Source organism: Echiichthys vipera (genome assembly GCF_963691815.1).
Source record: "Echiichthys vipera genome assembly, chromosome: 2".
Lineage (NCBI taxonomy): Eukaryota > Metazoa > Chordata > Actinopteri > Perciformes > Trachinidae > Echiichthys > Echiichthys vipera.
The window spans coordinates 22,535,878-22,558,016 of record NC_139827.1 but is presented as its reverse complement, the minus strand read 5'-3'; the positions used below and the strand labels follow the sequence as shown (position 1 = coordinate 22,558,016).

At 40.4% G+C, this 22,139-nt stretch overlaps 3 protein-coding genes across 7 annotated transcripts in view; all 3 read right to left on the bottom strand.

Moving 5' to 3' along the window:
* pnpla6 (patatin-like phospholipase domain containing 6) overlaps window positions 1-6,205 on the bottom strand; it is a 33,985-nt gene extending 27,780 nt beyond the window's left edge. For all 5 annotated transcript variants that reach the window (XM_083925457.1, XM_083925458.1, XM_083925460.1 and 2 more), the window contains exons 1-2: window positions 6,167-6,205; window positions 1,676-1,764 (exon numbers count right to left, since the gene is read on the bottom strand). In XM_083925457.1, the coding sequence (XP_083781583.1) occupies window positions 1,676-1,723 (48 nt within the window). In that variant the 5' untranslated portion in view covers window positions 1,724-1,764; window positions 6,167-6,205. The remainder of the gene's footprint in view (window positions 1-1,675; window positions 1,765-6,166) is intronic.
* A 621-nt stretch (window positions 6,206-6,826) lies between these two features.
* atp5pd (ATP synthase peripheral stalk subunit d) lies at window positions 6,827-11,458 on the bottom strand. The gene is made up of 6 exons (XM_083925233.1): window positions 11,417-11,458; window positions 9,717-9,847; window positions 8,804-8,900; window positions 8,262-8,333; window positions 7,898-7,960; window positions 6,827-7,000 (listed from the first exon to the last, which is right to left on the bottom strand). The coding sequence occupies exons 2-6, from the start codon at window positions 9,836-9,838 to the stop codon at window positions 6,869-6,871; spliced, it is 486 nt and encodes a 161-aa protein (XP_083781359.1). The 5' UTR covers window positions 9,839-9,847; window positions 11,417-11,458; the 3' UTR covers window positions 6,827-6,868.
* A 1,886-nt stretch (window positions 11,459-13,344) lies between these two features.
* LOC310962138 (homeobox protein MSH-C-like) lies at window positions 13,345-15,667 on the bottom strand. Its single transcript, XM_083934522.1, has 2 exons — window positions 15,164-15,667; window positions 13,345-14,650 (listed from the first exon to the last, which is right to left on the bottom strand). The coding sequence occupies exons 1-2, from the start codon at window positions 15,585-15,587 to the stop codon at window positions 14,238-14,240; spliced, it is 837 nt and encodes a 278-aa protein (XP_083790648.1). The 5' UTR covers window positions 15,588-15,667; the 3' UTR covers window positions 13,345-14,237.
* Between the last annotated feature and the right edge of the window lie 6,472 nt (window positions 15,668-22,139).

Sequence of the window (22,139 nt, the reverse complement as noted above, 5' to 3'; positions counted from 1 at the left end):
TTAGCTTCTCTACATAAAGACATAAAGTATTCAGTATGTCTTGCATACAACAAGACATACTGAATACTGATGGAGCTGGACTTTGGGCGAGGCAGAGTGAGACAGAAAGCAACTACTCATTAAAAGGAACAGAGAAGAAAAGAAAAGATAAGAAAAATCCATAAGAACAAGGGAATGACCCATTTCTAATCATGTGCATTGTCTTTTAAAAAAACAAGCAGCTTGACAGAGGAAGAGTACCTATAAAAGGTTGAGTAGGTTTCCCTTTTGAATTGATTAAGGAGATTTAATCACTAAAGTTCGGTGAACATTGAACTAAGCACTTCTTTGCACATCAAAACATCAGTGCAGGGAGTGGGATCCTGAGGGAAAGATAAGCGTGTTTGTTTTACTGTGTGTGTGTGTGTGTGTGTGTGTGTGTGTGTGCGTATGTGTATGTGTATGCATATGCACGTGTGTGTGTGTGTGTGTGTGTGTGTGAGAGAGAGAGAGAGACAGCACTGTAAGAGCAAGAGTAATATGTTTTTAGGGTTCTGGCTGACAGCCAATGAGACTACATGTCTGTTATCAGTGGTTATTGATTAGTGTGTGAGGGGCTAAAGGTTGTTTGGCAGTAAAAGAGTAAAAGGCCTGAGCTGGACACTGGGGATATTGACAGTGTGGCTGAGAGACAGTTGAGTGCATAGGCAGGATGTGCACACAGAAATATTCTTTGACTGGAGGCTTTAAGTAGTTTAGAAATAAATGTGTGGAACTGGAAGGACATGTGTGCATATATAAAGTCTAAATGTGATGCCTCAAATAAACTGATAAGCTGGAGGTATACAGAACATTTATTTATATTAGAGATGGCAACAAGTTATTGAACTGATTGCGGGATTGCATCAATTCCTCGAGGGCCAATTTAGTACTCTTTTTTCTAAATCTATTTTTAGAACGCAACGCATTTCCCTGCAGGAATAATTCGCGGCCAGAAGTAAAATTGAGGGCGTACTCACACTGTCATCTAGTTCATTTGACCAGTGTGAGTACAGCTGCGGCCCAATTGAGAAAAGTGGGCTTTTGTAAAGCACGGATGCACATGTACGGGCACAAGACGGTGGTCCTGATGTCTATTCATATACATCTGTTCCTTGCGACGGACATTTAAAAAGATGCAGCAAACGGTTGGCGGTGGTCTGATGCGAGGTGAAGTGTTTTTCTGCTGATTTAGACGGATGAAACATTTCAAAAACAGTCTGACAAAACTAAATCCCAGGCGATGATGTTTAAGCAATACGCATTGGAGCCGCGGCCCAGATCATTTCAAGTAATGTGAGTACAAATGGGCCTGGGCCGCGGGGAAGAGGGGGACAATCACCCTAAAGCACAGGGCACGGTACGAATGGACAGTGTGAGTGCGCTCTGAGACGCACACTCAAATTTTTTGGTCTGGTCTGGAGCCCTGTGCTAGCCCACTTACCAATTTCTGATGGCACACAGTAGGGCTAAACAATATTGCAATTACAATATGATTTGCAATATTATAGGAAATTTTTATTTCAACATCATTATTCTCATTGATATAATATATTAAAATGATCGCTTCTGCAAGGATCTGTACCAAACAAATATGTGTTCTTAAGTCTGTAGACTTATTTATCATTATGCAAATAAACCCAGTGAGCAAACCAACCTTGGGGTTGTCTCCATGGACCCCTTGTTCCGAGGTACTCTGTCCCATTGTAACCCTGTTTCTTCATGGGGATGGTCCATCAACGGCCACTGCAAACAAAGACAGAAATGCATACCAAACAGGTCTTTTTCATGGAAGACATTTTGACTCGTCACATTAAAAGAAACACAGGTGAATGGTTGACTGTCTGCCTTTGAATGATCCAGCAAAATGGAAAACATGCCTATGTTCAGATTGCACAAACAGGTAGAAAAATGTTAATATTATCTTGACTTTTCAGCTGCATCCATCCATGGACAGATGAAACCTTACTTGTAGGAACTCAGCATCCACAAACATCTATTTACACCTCAGGACTTGGCAGAGTATCTGAGGCTGCTGCCCAATGTCTGGCTATTTAAGGGTTTTTTCATTTCCTATGAACTACAAAATTACTTCTGCACAGTTAGTAGGCCTATTCCTATTACGAACATAGAAGCTGTTAGAACAAATGCTTCATTCGGGGTGGAGGATTTGAATGTCTCTGCTTGCTTTCTTAGCTGTCTGGTTGTAACAATCACACTTAATCTCTCCTTAAAATCCTTTTAACTGACCCAATACTAGAATCAGAGCAGGATCAAATTATTGCATCCTACAGCAGCACACTGGGCCAGGCTTTGTCTCTGTCACACACACAGCAGGCTATCTGGATAACAGACAAAAACCGCTCCAGATGGTAACCTCTTAACTTCTTTCTTTCCACCCATCCCTCACAATTACCCTCCCCACAGGATGATCTTCTTACGGTCCCAATTAATCGGTACAACTTCTATTGGGTATTTAGAGCGAACATTTAAGGCAACAAAATAAAATGTTTGTGGGCATAGTTTTTCTATACAATTTCTTCTTTTTAATTGTGAACAACTTCATGTCTCTGTGAGAACACACTGCCGCTGCAAAGAAACAGATGCTTCTACATACTAGTTTAGCCTAATATTTCACCTACTCAGGTCGCTCCTTTTTTACAGTCATATATACATGTACATTTACTGGGAGTAGACCAGTATAACCAGAACCCTCTGATCACTGGGCTGCTGCACTAAAGCAATAATTGCCAAAGACCATCCAGGCTGGCTACAAACCACATCTCTGCCTACATCTGCCAGTAGAGACTGATTCAGCTGACACAGGCATATGTGCTGTAGATGGGACAACAGGCTTTATTCAAATAAACAGCTATGCGAGCTTAGCTTGTAGAGGTCCACTGATTTCCCACTCCTTCTCTGCAATTCCTGCAGAAAGTGAGAGGAGAGAAAACAAGCTGGCTAACAACACACTCTGTGTTTGCTGAGGGCATACAAAGAAGGCTAGCAAGTGTCTCATAGCTAAACAGCCAAAGCTTCAAGACCATTAGAGAGACGTTATTACCATAGCCATAGAATAGACTACAAGCAGGCCTCTTGTTCTGTGTCCTAAGATTTCATCTAGAGGACATGAATGCATGTTAATATTGGTACTGCAGATAAAGAGCAAAAGATTTAAATACATTGTGATGCAGTTGATTCAAAATGACTCTACTTTAGATAGGTCTGAATAATAAAAAAACAACAAAAATAGACCATTTTTATTTACTTTTTATCTTAATATGATGATGGGCTGCAACTAATGTTTAGAAGTTCAATTGGTTCCCCCATCTACAGAAAAAGAATAAACTTGAATTGAATCAAATTGAATTGAAACTACTTTGATAATAATAATAATAATAATAATAATAATAATAATAATAACAACTATGTTTGCGTTGAGGTTGACTGCTTAAGTTTGCAGAACATATCTCCCTGTGATACCAACAGCGTCCCAATAGTATGTAGCCTATGAAGTAACAGCACAGGCGGGCATCAGCTACATCTTTCGTCTGATGTATTTCCTGCTTAATCTATAATATCAGTGGCTGGGAGAGGATGGCTGAACTGCTGCATGGGTGAAATTCAATCAATTGAAGGGAGAGGATGCAGTGTCGTGTTACATGAGGTAACCCTGTGAGTCACAAACAAACCACAGGCCAGGATGCTGCAGCGAGGAACCCAGTAAGACCATAATCTTTCAAATCGTCATCAATGTTGACTTTCAGCACCTACTTTTAACACTCAAAAATGGGAATATTAAAATAACATCATGTGACTTGACTCTCCAGCCGTTAAATAATTATTATTATTATGTAAGGAGAGGGTTTTAATTTTTTTAAATAAATCAAATTAAACATAAGTGATCTCCTAATGTTGAATGCACATTTAAAATTAAGCAAATGAATGTAGATGTTCGTTACCGTCACCTGACCCGCTACATATTTTTCAGTCTTTCAGACAGGGAAATCAACAACAGCCAATGAAATGGCAACACATTTTGGCGTCAGATTCATTTTTCCATGTATTTTTCTTTGGTAGGTAGTCAGCCATAATTTGCAAATCCCTTCCTATTCTGAAAATAACCTGTTCAAAAACATTGCAAAATAATTTCTCTCTCTCTCAGCAGCTTCTGTCTGTAACAAAAACTTTCATCATTCTGGATAAGAAAGCTGACCAAAAGTTGTTGTTATGATACTTAGCTTCAGATTGTCTCCCCACAGCATTGTGTGTGTGGTAATAACACTGCAAGAAAAGCACAGGCCTGCTATCCTCTAGAGATGAGACAGTAACCAACCTCTGGCCTCCTAGCAGTGCCTCCCTCCATGCAGGCCTATTCCCATTGTTCTCCATAAACAATCACGCTAGTGTTGACTCCACTGTCGAGGGGCAAACCTGGGCCGACCACTAACACAACCATGACTGTTTTCACCCAATACAATACACCCTCTAGCCATGACATTCACAAAAAACAATGACGCGCCTGTGGGATGATGTGTTTGAACCCACATTTAGAAAATTGGTTGGCTGGAAAATGTCTGACACAAGGTAAAACATTACAAATGCAGTGACTATGCACTACATCCATATTTTAATGACTTAACAGTGGGAGAAGACAACACACACAAATAAACAAACATGTATTTGGTTGAACGTGCTACTGCCAACACAACCAATAGTTTAGACCAGGGGTCTTCGACGTCTTAGCTAAAAAAGAGACAAAGCAGGAGTGCCCTACTACAAATATTGAGATATATTAAATTAAGTTGCATGTTATATTGGGCTTAACAGTTAGGGCGGCCTAAAGCCTATACACATAGCTTTTTATGGTGCATTCAATACTAAGATGTTATAATGATCATTATTAACATATTCATGTATTTATACATCATATGTTAATGTTAAACATACATTTGGGAGACACATTGAATCCTTCAGCTCAATTGTACCTGTGCATGGCTGCCTTACCTCTAAACCAGTAAGCCTATCATCAAGGTTGTGTAGATGTATTTATTTATTTTTCCCACAAATCTGTCTTTGCTTACAATATGTTGCATTCATGTTGGCGCATATTTTCAGACATACTTTTGAAAGAAAAAAAAAACATTGGCAAACCATTTGGGGGACCTGGCTTTCTGTAATTCTGAGGACCCCCGTTGAATATGTCTGGTTTAAACTCGTGGTCCGTCACCTCTGACCCTGCAAGTCTACTCAAAACGCTCAGTTTCACTTCATACTATAACTGTATACAAACATGATTTAGAAAATGGGAGCTTTAAGCAAATGAATACAACATAAGTCCAAAAACAAACGGCAGCAAAGCACTGAGCAAGGTGACTGAACTAAGACGTCGACACAAGCTCATGTTTCCCTCCAAGCCAAAATAGTTTTGCATAATTTGCACAGAGGTGTTCCCTTACCTCTCGTACACCCCTTGTTGACAGGATGGTCCGGTTGTGGTGTAAACACATCGAGAAAATGAGGAACCGCTTGACAGACTAATAAATGTGGAGTTTTCTTTCAATGAACCCCATGCCATGTAGCTAATGCGCAGCAGCAGCGGGTGTTTTGACGCAGTGGTGTAATGTAACCGTTAGTCAATAACAACATATGCTAGTTAGGCCTTATTGTTTGTATTCAGGGTGTACATTAATGGTTTGGTGAAACATGAAGCGTTTTATAGTATTCTTTTGATAATTTCGTGGGGTTGAAAACAGCAAATACGTTTCCATCGTGCAGGGCAGAGGGCACCTGGCTGACTGTCACATCCACAACGTCATCACTGGATAACGGTTGCTAGCTTTAGATGCTACCGACGGCTTTTACTTTGGTCATTATTGCGGACGTTTGAGTAAAACAACGCGATAAACATAACTCATATCATGAATATGGCTTTATGAAGCGTTTTTCTTTTGACTGTTTGACCTCCACAAGAGTAATCATCCAGGGCTCCACCATTATTGACACACTTGGCTCCTGTTTTCACCGGTGGTTACTGGGCAACACAACAGGAAAAGTCTCCTCAGATCACACGACTGTAAGATGGAGAAACCTATCATACGGAAGCCATGTCATTCAATAAAGATAGGTTATTAAATAAAACATTTACCTGAGCTGATGGCCTCCCGTCAACCGTCACTGACTGTCAAACATACAACGGAAATCGTCTGATGAAGCCCCTCCTGTTTTTACTTCCACCAGAACTTTGGCCAATCAGAAACTGGGACGCTGTCACGATGGACCAATTAAAATGCAAAGCTGGGAGCGAACGGTCTATATCCCGCCCACATATATGTGAATAACTAGTCGGTGTCTAATGATTATTGAGGGACACAACCAGTCGATCCATGATTGACAATCTATAATGTAGAGCAACTTTCAAGCTTTTCAAATGGACTTGGACTGAGCAGATTCTCCAAGTACAATATACTGTAGGCTCATATGTAGTTGAAGCTTTAGCACTGATTATAATGAATACAGTGACTGAGTCAATTATTTGAGTTACCAGACCTCTGTGCTCTACCTCAAAACAGTTGCTAATGGAATCATGAAACATCTTTGAACATAGTGGTTACAGATATGATCCAGGAGAGTAGATCATAATTACAGTGTCAAAATGTTAGTAAATACTTACCAATCTAAAACTAACGTAACAGCACCCCCTCGTGGGCTGTACCTTAAATATTACAAGCTGCCCTTGCTGCATTTGGGCTATGTTTCAACCTAGGTTAAACTAAAATAAATAATGAAATCAAACAATTCTCTTTAAAATACATATATTTTATTGTGAGGTGAGTGTCCAGTAATTGAATTACAGGTCTGCAATAGGCTTGTGGGGCCAGTAAGGGTATTTGATCATGTCCAACTTGGTCTCGGGGAAGGCGTGGTTGAGGTCCTCGATGGTCATCTGGTCGAAGGGGACAATGTTCTTCAACTTCTCCAGCTGAGACCAAGCATGAAAGAAGGAAAAGAGAGAGGCTGTCAATCGATTACAATATTCAATTGCAAGATTGTCCACAGTTAACTCGCGATTATTACAAATTAATCACACTTTACTGTTCTAAATGTTACTTTAAAAAAGGGACGTTTTTTCAAGTTTTTAATATTCTAATCACCATGGGAGTGGACAAATATGCTTGCTTTATGCTAATGTAGGTTTATTACTATTGCAACCACTGCGCAACTGTGTGTGTACTGTCCAGAATATTCTACAGAATAACCTCAAAGGTGATGCATGCTAAACAAAAAAAATATGCCGATTCAAAATATGCTGATTCAATGCAATTCAAACATGCAGTCATTGGCTGCGATGCTAATTATTTTAAGCAGACCCTCATCCTCCACAATTTTCATCAGCCTGCAAGCTGTAGCCAACAATCTAGCTATTGCTGCTGAAAGTTTGTTGCGAGGGGGAGGAGGGCTCTGAATCAGCTATATGCTTGGTCTGCAAGTGGTACTGGACTCGACATACTCTGGTGGTAATTCAATTCACATTGACAGTAAATGCATATGACTTTGGTCTTGTCCAGAGAACCATCTGGCAGGGCTCTGATGCCAAACGTAACATTCAAAAAGACCCTCTTAATTAATTTATGCTCAAGGAGGTATGTTTCTGCTTGCCATCTACAAGGTTACTGCTGCATTGATTCCTGGTTTTCCAAAACTTCAGGCGGGCCGAGGATCATAATCACAGAACATGCACGATTAACAAAAACATTAGAGGCGTTAAGAGGAATTTGAGTTAAGTCGTTATTACCGCATTAACTTCTATAGACTTAAAATACAGGTTTCCTGAGGAAGTCCATGTGGCGTTTTGGCAACGAAGGCAACTAATTCTCACCTCTGCCTCATAGTTAGTGATGCGGGCCTTGGATTCTTCAATGTAGGTTGATGCATTTTTATTCTGTCAGAGAAAAGTGAAAAAAATTAAAATCGGACAATGCCAAATGACAACACATAGCTATTACTATCAAACTATTCATTTCAATTAATTCCAGGGGTGGCTTCTGTCTCTTTGCTTCAACTTATGTCTGTTTTAATGTTTGGTGAATTTCATGATTGTTGCATTATTTGTGCATAATACAATTCTCTCAGTAGTATAGTATATCTCAGTATAAAAATATACATACAATTGGCAGTCAACATATTTTACATTAACACTAAAGTTCAGCCAATAGATGGATTTGTTTGGTGCAATCACTTACAGCTTCAGCCTCCTGTGAATTGATGGCAGTTGTCTGTGTATCAACGGGCTCAGGGACCTGCAGGGCTTTGAACTGTGTGGAGGAGGAACATGTATTATTTACCACCGAAACAGAAACCAAAAAGTGCTTAAAACAAACTAATGTTATTATGACTTGGCTGCACAACCACTTATTTTTTGCAGAGGGACCAAAAGGGAATTTAAGCTGTAGATTGTCTGCTACAAATATTTACTGTAACCCTCAAAGCTGTTCAAACTTAAAGTAATTCCAAGACATCCTAAAAGTGACAAGCTAAGATTTGTCAGTTAGATTTTATGGCCTCTACAGTCAACCCAAAGGTATTTATACTCCTTTGAATGCGCCATCATTTTGGATCCTGGAAGGTTTAGTTTTTGTTTGTTTAATGTTTCTACGTTATCTGGACACAGCCATAAACATATGCCAACTACAACTAAAATGAAAGTTGCAATGTAGTATTAGTAACAAACATACTGCATAATGCTAATGACCTGTTAAATAAACCTAGTCGAGATCAAGCTCACCTTCTTCTCGAAGTCCTCAACCATGCCGGCTTTGGCCACTGCGCTCTTGTAATAACTCCAGTCAATGGCTGCAGGAGTCTCTGGAAGGGAGACTAGTCTGGTGTTCAGAGAGAGAAAATGGAGTTTAACAGATGAAAATAAAGGAGCAAGGAAAAGGAAATTAAAAAATCAAAATCAGTACAAGTAAAAGTTAACAAGAATGGTCACATGTTCATTAGTTTATAAGAACATAAAAAGGTAGTCTACAGGAAGCTACTTAATAGCTAGATAGAAGTGAGAAAGACAAATACTGCAGGAGACCAATTAATAACAACCCAATGCACTTTACCGACAGGTACATGAATTTAACAGTTGTTATCTGTATAGGTACCTCTGTAAGTCGAGTGCTTGATAAATTTGACTATTTTCTACCAGTTTTCAAGCAAACTGCCAATAATTAAATACTGATTGCAGCCATAATGTGTAAATACAAAAAAGAACATCCACATGAGGAACTAAACATTGTGTTAATTACGTACTCTACAGGGGAATTGTTGGGTCTAAGCCTAGTCTGTAAAGTGTCCTGAGATAACTTTTGTTTTGATTTGGCACTATAAATAAAATTGAATTGAATAAATATGAGCTAGTGTGCGATGGTCTTTTATACGTTTACATGTGATCATCCTTCCTGCACCAAAGTTTCTCAGCCAAGTGGACACTTCCCTCATATTGATGTTGTTTTGGTTATCAGCAGGAAAACTCATCCGTCACCGAGCAGCAGTGACTTTCATAAACTATGAAGATTTGATTGCACTATTTGTTGAGTTCTCTCCGTGTATTAGCTAAGAATCGGATTGAGGACTGTAAGAGGCTAAAGTTGACTAAATCTGATTTGACATGAGTCTCCGAAGTCTGTTGTTGGTGTGAAACTAACTTGGCTGAGATGGCATCAGTACGAGTTTTCAGTGCGTTGAACACGGCTCTCTGATTGGGTGGAACACGCTCAGCAAACGCCAGCCAGTCAACGGCCTTCAGGGCTACACGACGGCCTGCCATTTTACCTGTCTGAAAAGTAGAAGGAAATCTTTGTGTTTAGTCAAAACAAAAACATCAGACAATCCTGGCTACATGTGGATGAAAAAAAACAAACTGTGTGCATACAAATATTTTCTGATGATACACTTAAGATACCAGTTTATGCGGTACCAGATAATATTAATAGTCTACTCCACTGGTTCTCAAACTGGTGGTACTCAAGCTCTCTCTGGTGGTTCTTGAAAGGAATCTCCAAAATAAAAAAAGGAAACTTTTTAATAACTTAATTACTTATCTAATATAACACTGAGAAAATACCTAAACTTTTAAGAACCGTGAAATGTCATTTAAAATAAGTTGAGTATTTCCTGTCATATATTTGTTTCAATATCAGCCTGCTAGGTAGTCACGTTCATGAGTTACGAGCCAAACTGTGGTGAAAAGAGAGTGAGTAGAGGTAAAATGATTGGTTTAAAAGCACTGACATGTCACGCTTCCTGCAGCGTGGCTGTTGATGAAGACGGTAAACGTAAAATCTTCTGGTTAGGAATAAACCTTACTGTATGTAGTTGAATAGCGTAGGCCTATGCTACTGTATTATAACATTGGTCGTAGTGGTTGTACTTGAGAGAGCCTGATATTTACTGAGGGGGTACGTCATGCACAACGTTTGAGAACCACTAGTCTAGTATAATACAATTCAACCTTATCTAATGTTGATTGATTGTCATGTACATCTGTTACCTACGTGAAAAGTGAACTATTACACTTGTGTTTTAGGTAGGTGTTAATAAAGTTTGATGCTTTTGGATGCAATTGTTGTTGAGGAATTGTGTTTCAATTATTATTTCACACCATTTATATCAGTGAGGGTAGACTTAGTATTATAAACATATCAGTACAATAAAATAGCAAAGAAAAGCACAAATACATTTTTTTTAAAAGGCCATCGGGTTGAATCAACAGCTTTCAACAACTAAATATATATAAAAAGGAACATTTCTTGATTAAAAAGTGAAGCCTAGTAGCAGCCCAGACAAAAACATGTCGACACTGCAATGTCATAATGCATTTACACAATACAATGTAGCAAGTTCACATTTAATGATTCACTCCATAATATAAATTTCTGCCTATGAAACAGTATGAAGTAGATTGTTAACCTGCTTAGCCATGGAATGAGCTAGGGCTTACGCAGGTGACGTTAACGTTAGAATTAAAGACCAAGTTTAAAGTCAATAACGTTTCCGTTAACGACACCAATGCAGACCTCCCGAGTGCAAATCGTGCTTTTAAATACCTAAGGAAGAAGATAATGTAGTACAAACACATTCTGACAAGAGGCAACCAATGACACAGGGCCCTTGACATTTTGTCCATTTCTAGAGGCTGCCAGGCTAACGGTTAGCTGCTAGCGTGCTAGCCAAGGTCAGAGACGTCTCTCTGTAACCAGGGTTTTCACAAAACACCGAGTGAAGCCCGAGTGTACTGCTGAATCTCATGCACAAGGATGCATATGTGAGCCGCTCAAATGACTATCAAAAAGACGTATCAGTAAGTGTTCTTTCATTCAGCAGCCCGCTGCGCTGGTGTACTCACCTCGCTGTACAAAGTGACTGAGTGGAGCAGCGGAAGTGTGTCTTCTTCATGAGCACCGGCAGCAGCAGCAGTGAGCTCACCGCCGTCCCCTGCTGGAGGACACGGGGCCCCGCAGCGAGTCAAACCGCGAGCTCACAGCAGCCAGTGGTGTGAAGCAACTACATTTCCTCAAGTACTGTACTTCAGCACAGTTTTGAGGTGCTTGTACTTTACTTGAGTAATTTCATTTTAATCTACTTTATACTTTTACTACACTACATTTCAGAGGAAATGTTGTATTTTTTGCTCCACTACATTTATTTAGTAGCTTTAGTTACTGGCTACTTTCCAGATTCAGATTATTAATACAAAATAATATCAACAAATGAAATAATATATATTGTTATATATAGAATATATATAGAAATAAGTTACACTGCTGTACATAAAGTAAATAAAAGCACCCCACTTTTATCAGCTGCAACATTAAAGGGATATTAACATTTATCAATCAATAATTCTAAACTGCTAAAATAATATTTTGAAACGGGCCATTCTGCACAATGAGAAGTTTTACTTTTTGCACTTTTACGCTAATACTTTTGTACTTTTACTTAACTAAGATTTCGAATGCAGGACTTTTACTTAACAGAGTATTCCTAGTGTGGTATTTCTACTTTTATAAAAGCTCCGAGTACTGATAGCAACAAGGCTTCCCCTGCAACTATGAACAAATCTGCAAGTGCTTTGATGAGGAAATATTAAATATACCCCTCAATAAGCTGTAAGTCGTTGTTATTTGCTATTACTTTGTTATTTATTAGCCTATAAATGCGACACGATCGCTTTTTGTTGCAGAAGAAGGGTGGCCAGAGCGGGCAGCATCACCATGAAAATGAGAAAAGTTGTTTTCTTTTTGATGAGCCAGTGTTAAACATTAGAATAAATGCGTAGATACGAGAACTAAAGGTGAACCATACTGGTGGGTTACAGAGGGACAGCGTTATATTATGTACAAGCGAATAACAACAGGCAGAATCAATAAAATGCGCCACGTTTAACGGCAGATGGGCTGCGCTCATATCGGAAATTATTTTGGGCATGACAACAATACACACAATTGAGATGGAATAAGAAAATACCCTCCTTACGAAGAGCGCAGCTATCACTTTTTACAACTATAACAAGCCTAAATCTGTCTTATTGGGAACATTTTTACTGGACAGCAAGTATGATTTTTGGGGAGCCTATTGTTACAGATGTAAACTATCCTTCTGGCCTAATCTGGCATATTTACAGAAATATGTATTGATATGCACTGTCCCTGTAAAATACAATATAAATAAATTAATTAATAAATATGTGTAGGCTATAGTCGTCCATGTAACCATTCAATTGATTTGTGTATCTTACTAAATAAAGGTATGTTGGAACAAAATGATTAGGCTTACAGATGCTTTGTTAAAACGTAAAACACAGGTGTGGTGTGCCAAAGAAGACACAAAGTCGATATATGGCCTTTAAATAATTGTATCTTATAAAGATAGGGGTTTAGCTGATTTGTGCTCATATTTAAATGTTTTATAAGTGCATTATAGTCCTCTAGTCTGTTAAAGTCTGGCATGATATTGAGAAAATTAAAAATGATTGGGCCATTTTCAAATTATGAAATTATGAGTGGAGTCAATTGAGTTTCTGACAACAAAGGTTGACGTTTGGCATGTGCATTGCTTTCATTAAAACGTACATCCACAAAAAAAGCAATTATCCCATATGTGTTGAGCATCACTGTATATAAACGACTTCTCCATTGATGCATCAAACTCTATAAGTAATAAGTGATAAATAAATAAATCAAATGAAACGGTGATGTCAAATAAGTCAGCCACTCTCAGGTCATGTATAATGTTTATTTACTAAAAAATCAGTTCTTACAAGTAACTGGACATTAAGATAGAGAGATGTATGTACACAGTACAGATACAAAGATATTCAATAAATACCACATTTCCTGCTGCCCTTCAAGTGAGGCTGCAGGGCTTTATGAACACTACACATTGTATTTACATTTACAGCAAAATTCCTCAAAGAAAGTCTATTATCACTCCCATAAAGGCCACATTGTGAGAGTATAAAAATATCTAATACACGCGTTTTTCTAAAATATATATATGTTCTCTCCCTCTTTCTCTCCATGTTTACAAAATGTAGAAATAGTGACAAGAACTGCTGTAAGGAAATACAAACATTCAAACAGCAACTCTGGGAAACTGCAGTGTTACCAGAAACAGTCAATGCTGAATGAGGAGAAATACTTCAAGTGATACTGGTCTTAAGGCACTGACACCGTTTAAGTACTTTTCTGTTGCTTTTAAACCTCGTGTCTGGACACACTTTAAAAAAAGCCCACTTCACAAAACTACTGCGGAGTCCGGTGGACGGACTGGAATGAGATATTTAAGGCATGTCTTTAAAAAAAAAAACCTGACATTTACTTTTGGAGTATTGCCTTAGTAATTTAGGCCTGTGAGTCCACAATCCACAGAAAATGACGAGAGCAAATGAACTCACTCGGTCTAATTACGCACATAATTATATATCAATTATGTTAAAAGCATTTCTTTTATTCTGAAGGGTTAGAAAAGGTCTCTAAACTCCAAATACAAAAACAACATGTCCGAGGCGTAGAAAACGCATCATCCTCGTTCATGGGTGTATTGCAACAATGACAGAAGACATTTGTTTCCTCTTAAACACACACACACACACACACACACACACACACACACACACACACACACACACACACACACACACACACACACACACACACACACACACACTAGGACAAATAGTACATCCCATAAGTGACGGGTCCGCCGAACAGTCCTGGGACCGGCAGACTGGGCCTCGGGAAGGCGTTTGACGCACCCCAAGTTGGAGACCCCATGTGCGCTCCGAGGGGAAGCGGCAGCGCGAAGGCGGGCAGGATGGGCTTGGAGGCCAGTTTGTACTTTTCTAGCTCGGCCTCCTGCAGTCTCTTGGCTTTGGCCCTCCTGTTCTGAAACCAGATTTTGACCTGAGTCTCCGTTAAGTTGAGAGAGTTGGAGAACTCGGCTCTCTCGGCGATGGAGAGGTACTGCTTCTGGCGAAACTTGCGCTCCAGCGCCAGCAGCTGAGAGGTAGTGAAGGGCGTGCGAGGTTTCCTGTTGTTTTTGTGTTTCCTTAAAGTACACTGAGTTGGACTCGAGCTCCCTGTTAGATGAAAAACATATATATTTAAATTATATATTATAAGGAAAATGAGTTGAGGTTGGATTCACTTGGAGCTCAATTGTTGATAGTCACAGCAGGTGAAGATGTGAGCCTTCGCTATTAAATGTAAACACATGAAGCCAGTATTCATCACAAACTGTTCACATTCAGCCGTGCGAGCACTAATTGTAAGGTTTAATCACCTTGTAATATGTGCTTGCATAGGCATATTATATAGACTAAGAAGATAAGAAATATTCTGACAAAGAACCAAATATAAAGTAACTAGTCTGCAGTTTGTAAGACATAAAGACAAAAGGCAAATGCAAGAAAGAAATGTACGCACAGAGGCAATATTAAAAGCGACTGTGACACACGGATTATTCATTTATGTATCTGTTGCCTATTCATTTTCTTTGCAGCCTTGTTCATCCACAGCAGAAGATCAACCCATGTTGGAAAGTTTCCTCGAGTTTGCAAAACTCTCACAAAACAGCAGAGGGAAGGACTTACGAGGCGGAGTAGAAAAGGAGGACGTCTGGAACCAAGTGCTCTGATCTTTCTCACAAAACTGCGGACTGTCCTCGCTGGAGTTACTGGAAACACCCTGCGAGCTCTCCGCGGAAACCTTGCTCTCCGCGTAAAGAGTCCTTGGAGAGAACTGCGCGCCTTGCCCGGCTGCGGGCTTCGACAGGGTCACAGCTAAATCTGCGGGTGGATAAGAAGAAGTTCGACAGGTGGTCTTCTTGGAAATCAACGACTCGACGCTAAACGGGAGGCTGGTCCGCTGTTGTTTGTATCCTTTCTCGGTGGTCATGTCTTTGGGCTGAAGTTCCTCGCCCTCCGTATCCGTCTCCTCTTTCTGATGAAGCTGTTTGGCGTCTTTGGACGGCGACCCCTGCACGGGATTCATCATGACACTAGGGGATGGGGCCATGCACCTCCGTGTGTTCAGAGGAATGGAGTCGCTGAAGTGTACAGTGTCCAATATGCGTCTCTCTCTCTCCGTGCTGTCTGTCAGTGGTGCCCAGTAGCTTTAACGCGCTGTACGGGGTCGTCTATAAAAGGACAAGGGCTGTTCCCCCTCCACCGCTCCCACCAATCAGCTCGTCACGTTGGTCTTGTGACGTCTGCGAGAGCGGATTTGATTGGCCCGCTCGCCTTCCAAGGAAACATCAAGAGGCCTTTGAAAGGAAGGAGAAGTTAATCATACAGACCCCATGCGGCGCGGGGCTATTGATGGCTCTCACAAAGTAGCTTAGACCAATTTTAGCGCAATTAACCAGTGGGGAGGACTCTCTTGACCATTTACATCCATTAACCGGGCCACTCCACCGGTAGCTACTATTGGTTGAATTATACTTATCCACTGTAAAGCACGAGAAGGAACTAAAATAGTCCCATGTCAATATTGAAGTAATACTATTAAAACGGCAGAAGAAAAAAGGCAGAACAAATATAAATAAATCACCAGATTAAAATAAGCGAGCAGAAACAGGCTGCAGGAAATGATCAAATGAGTTGAAAAAAAGAAGAAAGAAGAAGAGTAGAACAATTCATCTGAGAATGAAATCAAATAAGAAAAGGTGCGCAGTCAGGGTAATTGATTAGGTATGACTGTTGGTCACACAGCATCACAGCAATTTAAGGGCTGTCATGAGCTCTTCTCGCTTCACAATGGCCTCAGTTGAGAAGCAACAGGCGTTTTTCTTTCTGCAGGTCATACTATTTAATAAGCCAGACGAGTTGTGTTCTGCTAGGCGCCAGGCTCGGCACGATCAAAAAGGAAGATACCTCGGGGAGAAAAAGGCAACGGTTAACTCCACTTAACCAATTGTCCTCCCAAATATTTCATAGTCCACTGCATGGAGCTGCAGGAAGCAGGCGCTGACAGTTAACTGTTTCACGTCTATAGTCTGGAACTGATGAGGTGGGGGACATGTTTTATTAAAATGATGACAGCAATTCAAAAAGCATCATCGTCGCATCAACATTATCACTGCACCATCGTGGACTTCAGCAGCAGGTGAGAAATACTCGTTGTCTCATTTGTGTTCATTTGTAATGTGGATTTATTTGAAAGAATCGTGGGAATATTTTTTTCAGAAGTGCCATTACTGTGCTCAGCAGTCAGTGTTTGCAGAATAACACCTGCTGCAATGGCTACAGGTCATCAAGTATTAATACCACAGTGTGATATTAGTCTGTTGCAAGTAAAAGTCCAAAACTTCAACTGAAAGTACCAAAGTCGAACAGCAAAATGTACTTATCCAAAAGTAAAAGTTGGTAGCCTCATTCAGTGTCACATTTATTACATTATTGGACATTATTTCAGTGGCATGAACGTGTTATTTTACTGTTGAGTTGACTGAATAAATTATCGATTGATGTGAATAAAATTCTAGCTTATATACTATTGCACAATGGCGGATGAAGTACTCCTTTACTCAAGTGAAAAAAAAAAAATCTTAGAGAAGTATTAGCATCAAAACATATATATAATATACTTAAAGTCCCAAAAGCGAAAGCACTCATTATGCAGAATCCTTTATATTGCACTAGTGACTTCTAATTATTGATGCATTAATGTGTTAATCACCTTAATGCTGAAGCTGGTAAAGGTGGAGCGCAGTTACCTTACATACTGCCAGGTAGCTAAATCCATGATAATACATCACATTTTATTAGTTGATTTATATTTTGTATTAATAATGAGAATCTGCAAAGTAACCAACATTATCAAATAAACGTAGTTGAATAGAAATGAATCAATATTGGCTTCCAAACTGTAATACGTACCCCAAAATGAAGTGCTGTACTGTAAATGTACATGTAGTTATTTTACACCACTGCCTACTGGACAATTAAACCAGAATAAATCATATTTTAGATGCTGATCATATTTTCAATCTGCAAAGCGACTAGTAACTATACGATGCATATAGTGGACCAAAAAGTACAATATATCTGCCTGATGTCTATCATCTAAGTTCTTCCTTTTTAAAATGTTTAAGCTGATATGACATTAAATGTGTCAGCAGCAGCAGCAGCACACTGTGGCCTCCTTGACATCATGAGTCCAGCCCCAACAACACAAGACCTCACTGAGAGCTCCACACCCATCAACACTAAATAAAAAATATACAGTACAAGTAAGCGTTGGTTAAGAAGGATTAATCTGCACCGGTGGTTAATCCGAGAACACCCTGCTTCACTTCACCTTCATTAGTCTTCATCATGCTTAATTGCTTAATTGGATGAAACAACGGATAATGAACATTTTAGACAGGCCCTGTTCAGAAACAACAAATAGTTAGTTGATTGGCAGCCCTTTCCTTCAGCATGTGAATGTAATGCAAACGGAATTATTGAAATTAGTTGCTGTTTCACAAAAAAAAACTGCATTAAAAGCCTTCAGGTGCTGTTTACCCCTCATCAGGTAAGAGGCACAACTTTGGTTGATGATTTAACTTGAGTAAATCCCGATGTTGAGTCGGCTCCTTCATTTTCCGATCTGACAAAGCCGGCCCTCTGTCTTCTCACGCACCGGGGCCTCTTGTCACCCAGCTGGTTTGGGTTTAAATCCCAGCGACCGTGTACCCTTCCCCTCTATCTCATCTCCGTTAGTGTTGTGCAAGACGAGGATGAGAGTCATCCCGCGGAGCACACAGACTCATACAGAGATTCATCCGATACAGGTACACCCGGAGATAAATCTAACACAAGAAGTACAGTTAACCCTCCTCCCCTGGTGTTTGGTCCAGTGTATTTAGCTTCAGGCCCCCTCTCTTCTCCAAAAAGACATTTCTGTAACAGCATGCAGGCGAGTGAACTGTGTCAGAAGGTGTTAGTGAGTAAGAAAGCAGATCTGTCCTTCAAGGTCGGTGAGAGCTCGAGGTGGGAAGCACTTACCCCTCAGCTATAGCACCAGAAATAAAGGTATTCTTGTGTGTGTGTGTGTTAGTGTGTGTGTGTTAGTGTGTGTGTGTGTGTGTGTGTGTGTGTGTGTGTGTGTGTGTGTGTGTGTGTGTGTGTGTGTGTGTGTGTGTGTGTGTGTGTGTGTGTGTGCCGGGGACATTTTCATCCTTCCTTGAAACCACTCAGCCGGTTTGTAAAGAGCAAGGGGCCAAGTGGCAGCATAAGTGAGGGAACAACATAATATGCTTATAATGTGATTCTTGTGTCCGTCAAGACCGTACTCTTCAGGTGCATCAGCTGATGAACTCAGACTTCGTGGGAGTCCATGTGAGCTGGTGTCTCTCCTCCATCTACAATGTGCGAATTCCCTGCTGTAGCGAGGCCCTCTGACAAACAAACAGATCATTTAGAGGAGCGAGCAAGCCGTGGAACCCAATCCCTGTGAGATGTGTCGACAGCGGCACAAAGACCTGCATCTAAAGGCCACTGCAAGATGGACACTTTGCTGACGTGACAGTCACAAGCAAGTGTGCTTCTCTTTGCATCATTCCCCGACACCTGACGCTCACATCGCTATCCCTTTATTTTCTAAGAAAGGAACAATCTGTGGGGGAAGTTTTGTCTTCGTTTCTGCGTGAAAACTAAAGGTAACTATTTATCTTTCCATGTATTGTTTTAATTTCCTGTCTCTTCCAACACCTCGACTCACGTGCCCTCTTCCTCACATAAAGCGACCAGCATGCACTCTCTGTTTAACAGCAGTTTAAATAGCTGGTTTGCTCTACGCTGTGGAAAACTCTCTTGACCTTTCATTTGACTTAACAAGTTGATCCAATCCACATCAGACCCGCTTCAATCCTGCACTTAAACGCTGGTTTGACATTTTCTGCCATAGCCACTTCCTCTTGTGGCATCAGAGTGCCCTGTGTTTGAATGCTGCGTAATGAGGGAAATAGTCTGAAGCAAAAGGAAGCAAGCTGCCTTCATCATGGCTCCGTTTTTTGGTCTGTAAAAAAGCAATCAAGGACGGAGTCTTCTGCGATGTTATAGCTGCTGTTTATAACTCCAACCCAAACACAAGAGAGTTTATTTCTTTCGCCTCAAGCTGAAATTTATTTAGCTTCTTTCATATACTGAGGGCTACTTTTTTCAAATAACATCGTGGACACTCTCGCGTCTTCAAAAGCAGATGTTTTCACCAAGAGGGTTTCTCCTGAACTCTGCTGCCAATAGAGATTGTTAAGAAGGAAAAACCACAAGAGGTGACATTGCAATTGGTGATTTCATCTGGCTCGCCGTCGGCCATAGAAATCCACATTCTTGAGGAAAGTCTAGAGACAATGCGAGTGGGCGAGTTAGGTTGAGGACTGGGGATGAGGAACTTTGTGTGGCTACTCTGTGGTCTCATTTACAAACCCAAGAATGTCGCCACAATCTCATACGCAGCCAAAGCTGTGATGCAGTAGATTTGAGGGAGAGAAAAAAAGGCAGCAGCAGCATCAATTTTCTCTTTTACTGCCGGTTTCATATCCCAGCGAGGCCAAAACCAGCAACTATTCCATAAATGACAGCAATTTGGTATATATTATATGAAATCTTTTCTTTTGCACGTCATAAACATGTATTGGCTTTTATTTAAAACTGTGTGAGGAGAAAATAGAAAATTAGTTGAAACCAATTTCACTCTTTTGTTTAATTTCATCATTAAATTTAATAAGATAATAATAAAATAATAACTGAGATTATAATTTTGTCTTTGTAGTTAATTTGCAGTTTTCATGCAGCCAAAAAATCCAAGGCAGATATGTTACATTGCTAATTTGCAGATGAATCAGTTCATTGCTCTGGAAAAGAAAACATCAAAATACAACATAACATCATTTAAGACAGAAACTGAGCGAAACACTGGCTGTCGAAAGTTTTATAATTGAAAGCAAGGTCAAATGTGTGTAAATGTGAAGTGAAAATATAAGAGTGTGACAGTTAAAACTGTTTTCTTTTGTCAGTTGGGTTGCCAGACATTTTTATATCAGTGCTTCATAAAATGTAAAATTGAAAAAAATCATAACTGGCAGTTTCTGATATTTCTTTCAGTTAAGTTGATGTTCCTGCATTTTGGAAACACATATAGGTAAATTTAAAATAACTCACACCATAACTTCCTCTAATTTACTTTTAATCACATTAAAAAAAAGTTTGTCACTTGTTTCAGGCCTCACCTCTGAATCTAACTTGCCATATATATAAATGTTTTATGAGTCCACAAAAGCGTCAAAGTCAAAGCGGTTGAATGCAGTGTAGCTCCAAATTGGCGATGCCTGTCTGATAGTAATAATGTTATTGCAGGCACCAAAGGTCAGAACAAATGTGAGTGTTTGAATATCCTGAGATTACAATTTCAAAGTCCTCCCCGTGTGAAGTCGAACAATGGAGAGGGTGGGAAGTTTAAAAAGCGGGGTCTCTTTCAAATAAACAAGCATGGGTTGATCCTGAATAGGGCTGCTACCGAGCAGCCGGATTGGTTCTCAGAAGATCGAGAGCAGCGACTGTGCAGGCCCTCCTCCTCCTCCTCCTCAGCTCCTAAACCAACTGATGTAGTAAACACAAACAACCTGATGGAGCCTCACAACTATAATTTAGCACTTTACTCCATTTCTTTATCCCGTCTTTTATCTCTTCTGTACTCCCCTTTCTCTCCCCGCTGAACAGAGCATGGACGGGAAAGTAGATGGGGGGGGGGGGGGGGGGGGGGGGGGGGCTATTTTGTGCTATTGCTTAATGAGCCTGAAAATACAATTGCACTGTTCTGACTGTGAAGGTAGCCTGCAGGCTGTAGTGTAAATTAGCAGCGCGAGGAAGCCTCGAGGGCCGAGTCTTGCTGAGCGGCCAGAATAGAGAGATGCGGTGAGAGGGGAAAATCCTGTTAGGGCAGTGCATGTGGAGGAATCACGGTGAATTTGAGACCCGACTGGAGACGACAGCCCGAGCCACTTGTTGAACATCCGTGGCGATCTCACTGCTGATGTGTGAGATTTATTGAGGCTGCGCCACAGCCATGTGCATTGGCATCCATTATGTGAGATGTCAGTTGTTTGTCACATTTCAAACCCATAATTCCAGTTACTTCCACACAATGGCTCTTTTGAGCCGCTGCTACAATCATCATTCAATTTAATTTTCTATTCTTCTGTAGATTCCAGACGAGAGTCTTCCCCACGTTGCATATGTCCTCTCATGAGCTCGGGGTGCTCTTTTGACCGCTCCGCTAGGCATCTGCTGCCCGTAGCCTGCCCATATCTGCATTCTAATGCACATATCCTGCTGGGATGTTAACTTTAGGCCCTCAGTAATTGATGGCTTCCACACTTCAGCTGAGCCCCCCCCCCCCCCCACCTTTTTCCTTCTCCCTGTCGATTGTTGGTATATCTCTGTGGTTTGGGGGTCTTTCAGTCAACCATTGTTCTTTTATGGAGGAATTATAATAGACTAAAGTAGAGGGAGAAAAGAAAAGACGGGGGAGATGAGGGGAGGGGATAAAAAGAGAGTCGCTGCTGATATTTAGTGAACTCTG

Coding starts and splice junctions, on each gene's coding strand:
- atp5pd (XM_083925233.1), bottom strand. CDS start 9,838: ATGGCAGGCCGTCGTGTAGCCCTGAAGGCCGTTGACTGGCTGGCGTTT. Junction 8,901..9,716: donor ACTGATGCCATCTCAGCCAA/GTTAGTTTCACA, acceptor TCTGAACACCAG/ACTAGTCTCCCTTCCAGAGA. Junction 8,334..8,803: donor TTGAGGACTTCGAGAAGAAG/GTGAGCTTGATC, acceptor TCCTCCACACAG/TTCAAAGCCCTGCAGGTCCC.
- LOC310962138 (XM_083934522.1), bottom strand. CDS start 15,587: ATGGCCCCATCCCCTAGTGTCATGATGAATCCCGTGCAGGGGTCGCCG. Junction 14,651..15,163: donor CTCCTTTTCTACTCCGCCTC/GTAAGTCCTTCC, acceptor TTCATCTAACAG/GGAGCTCGAGTCCAACTCAG.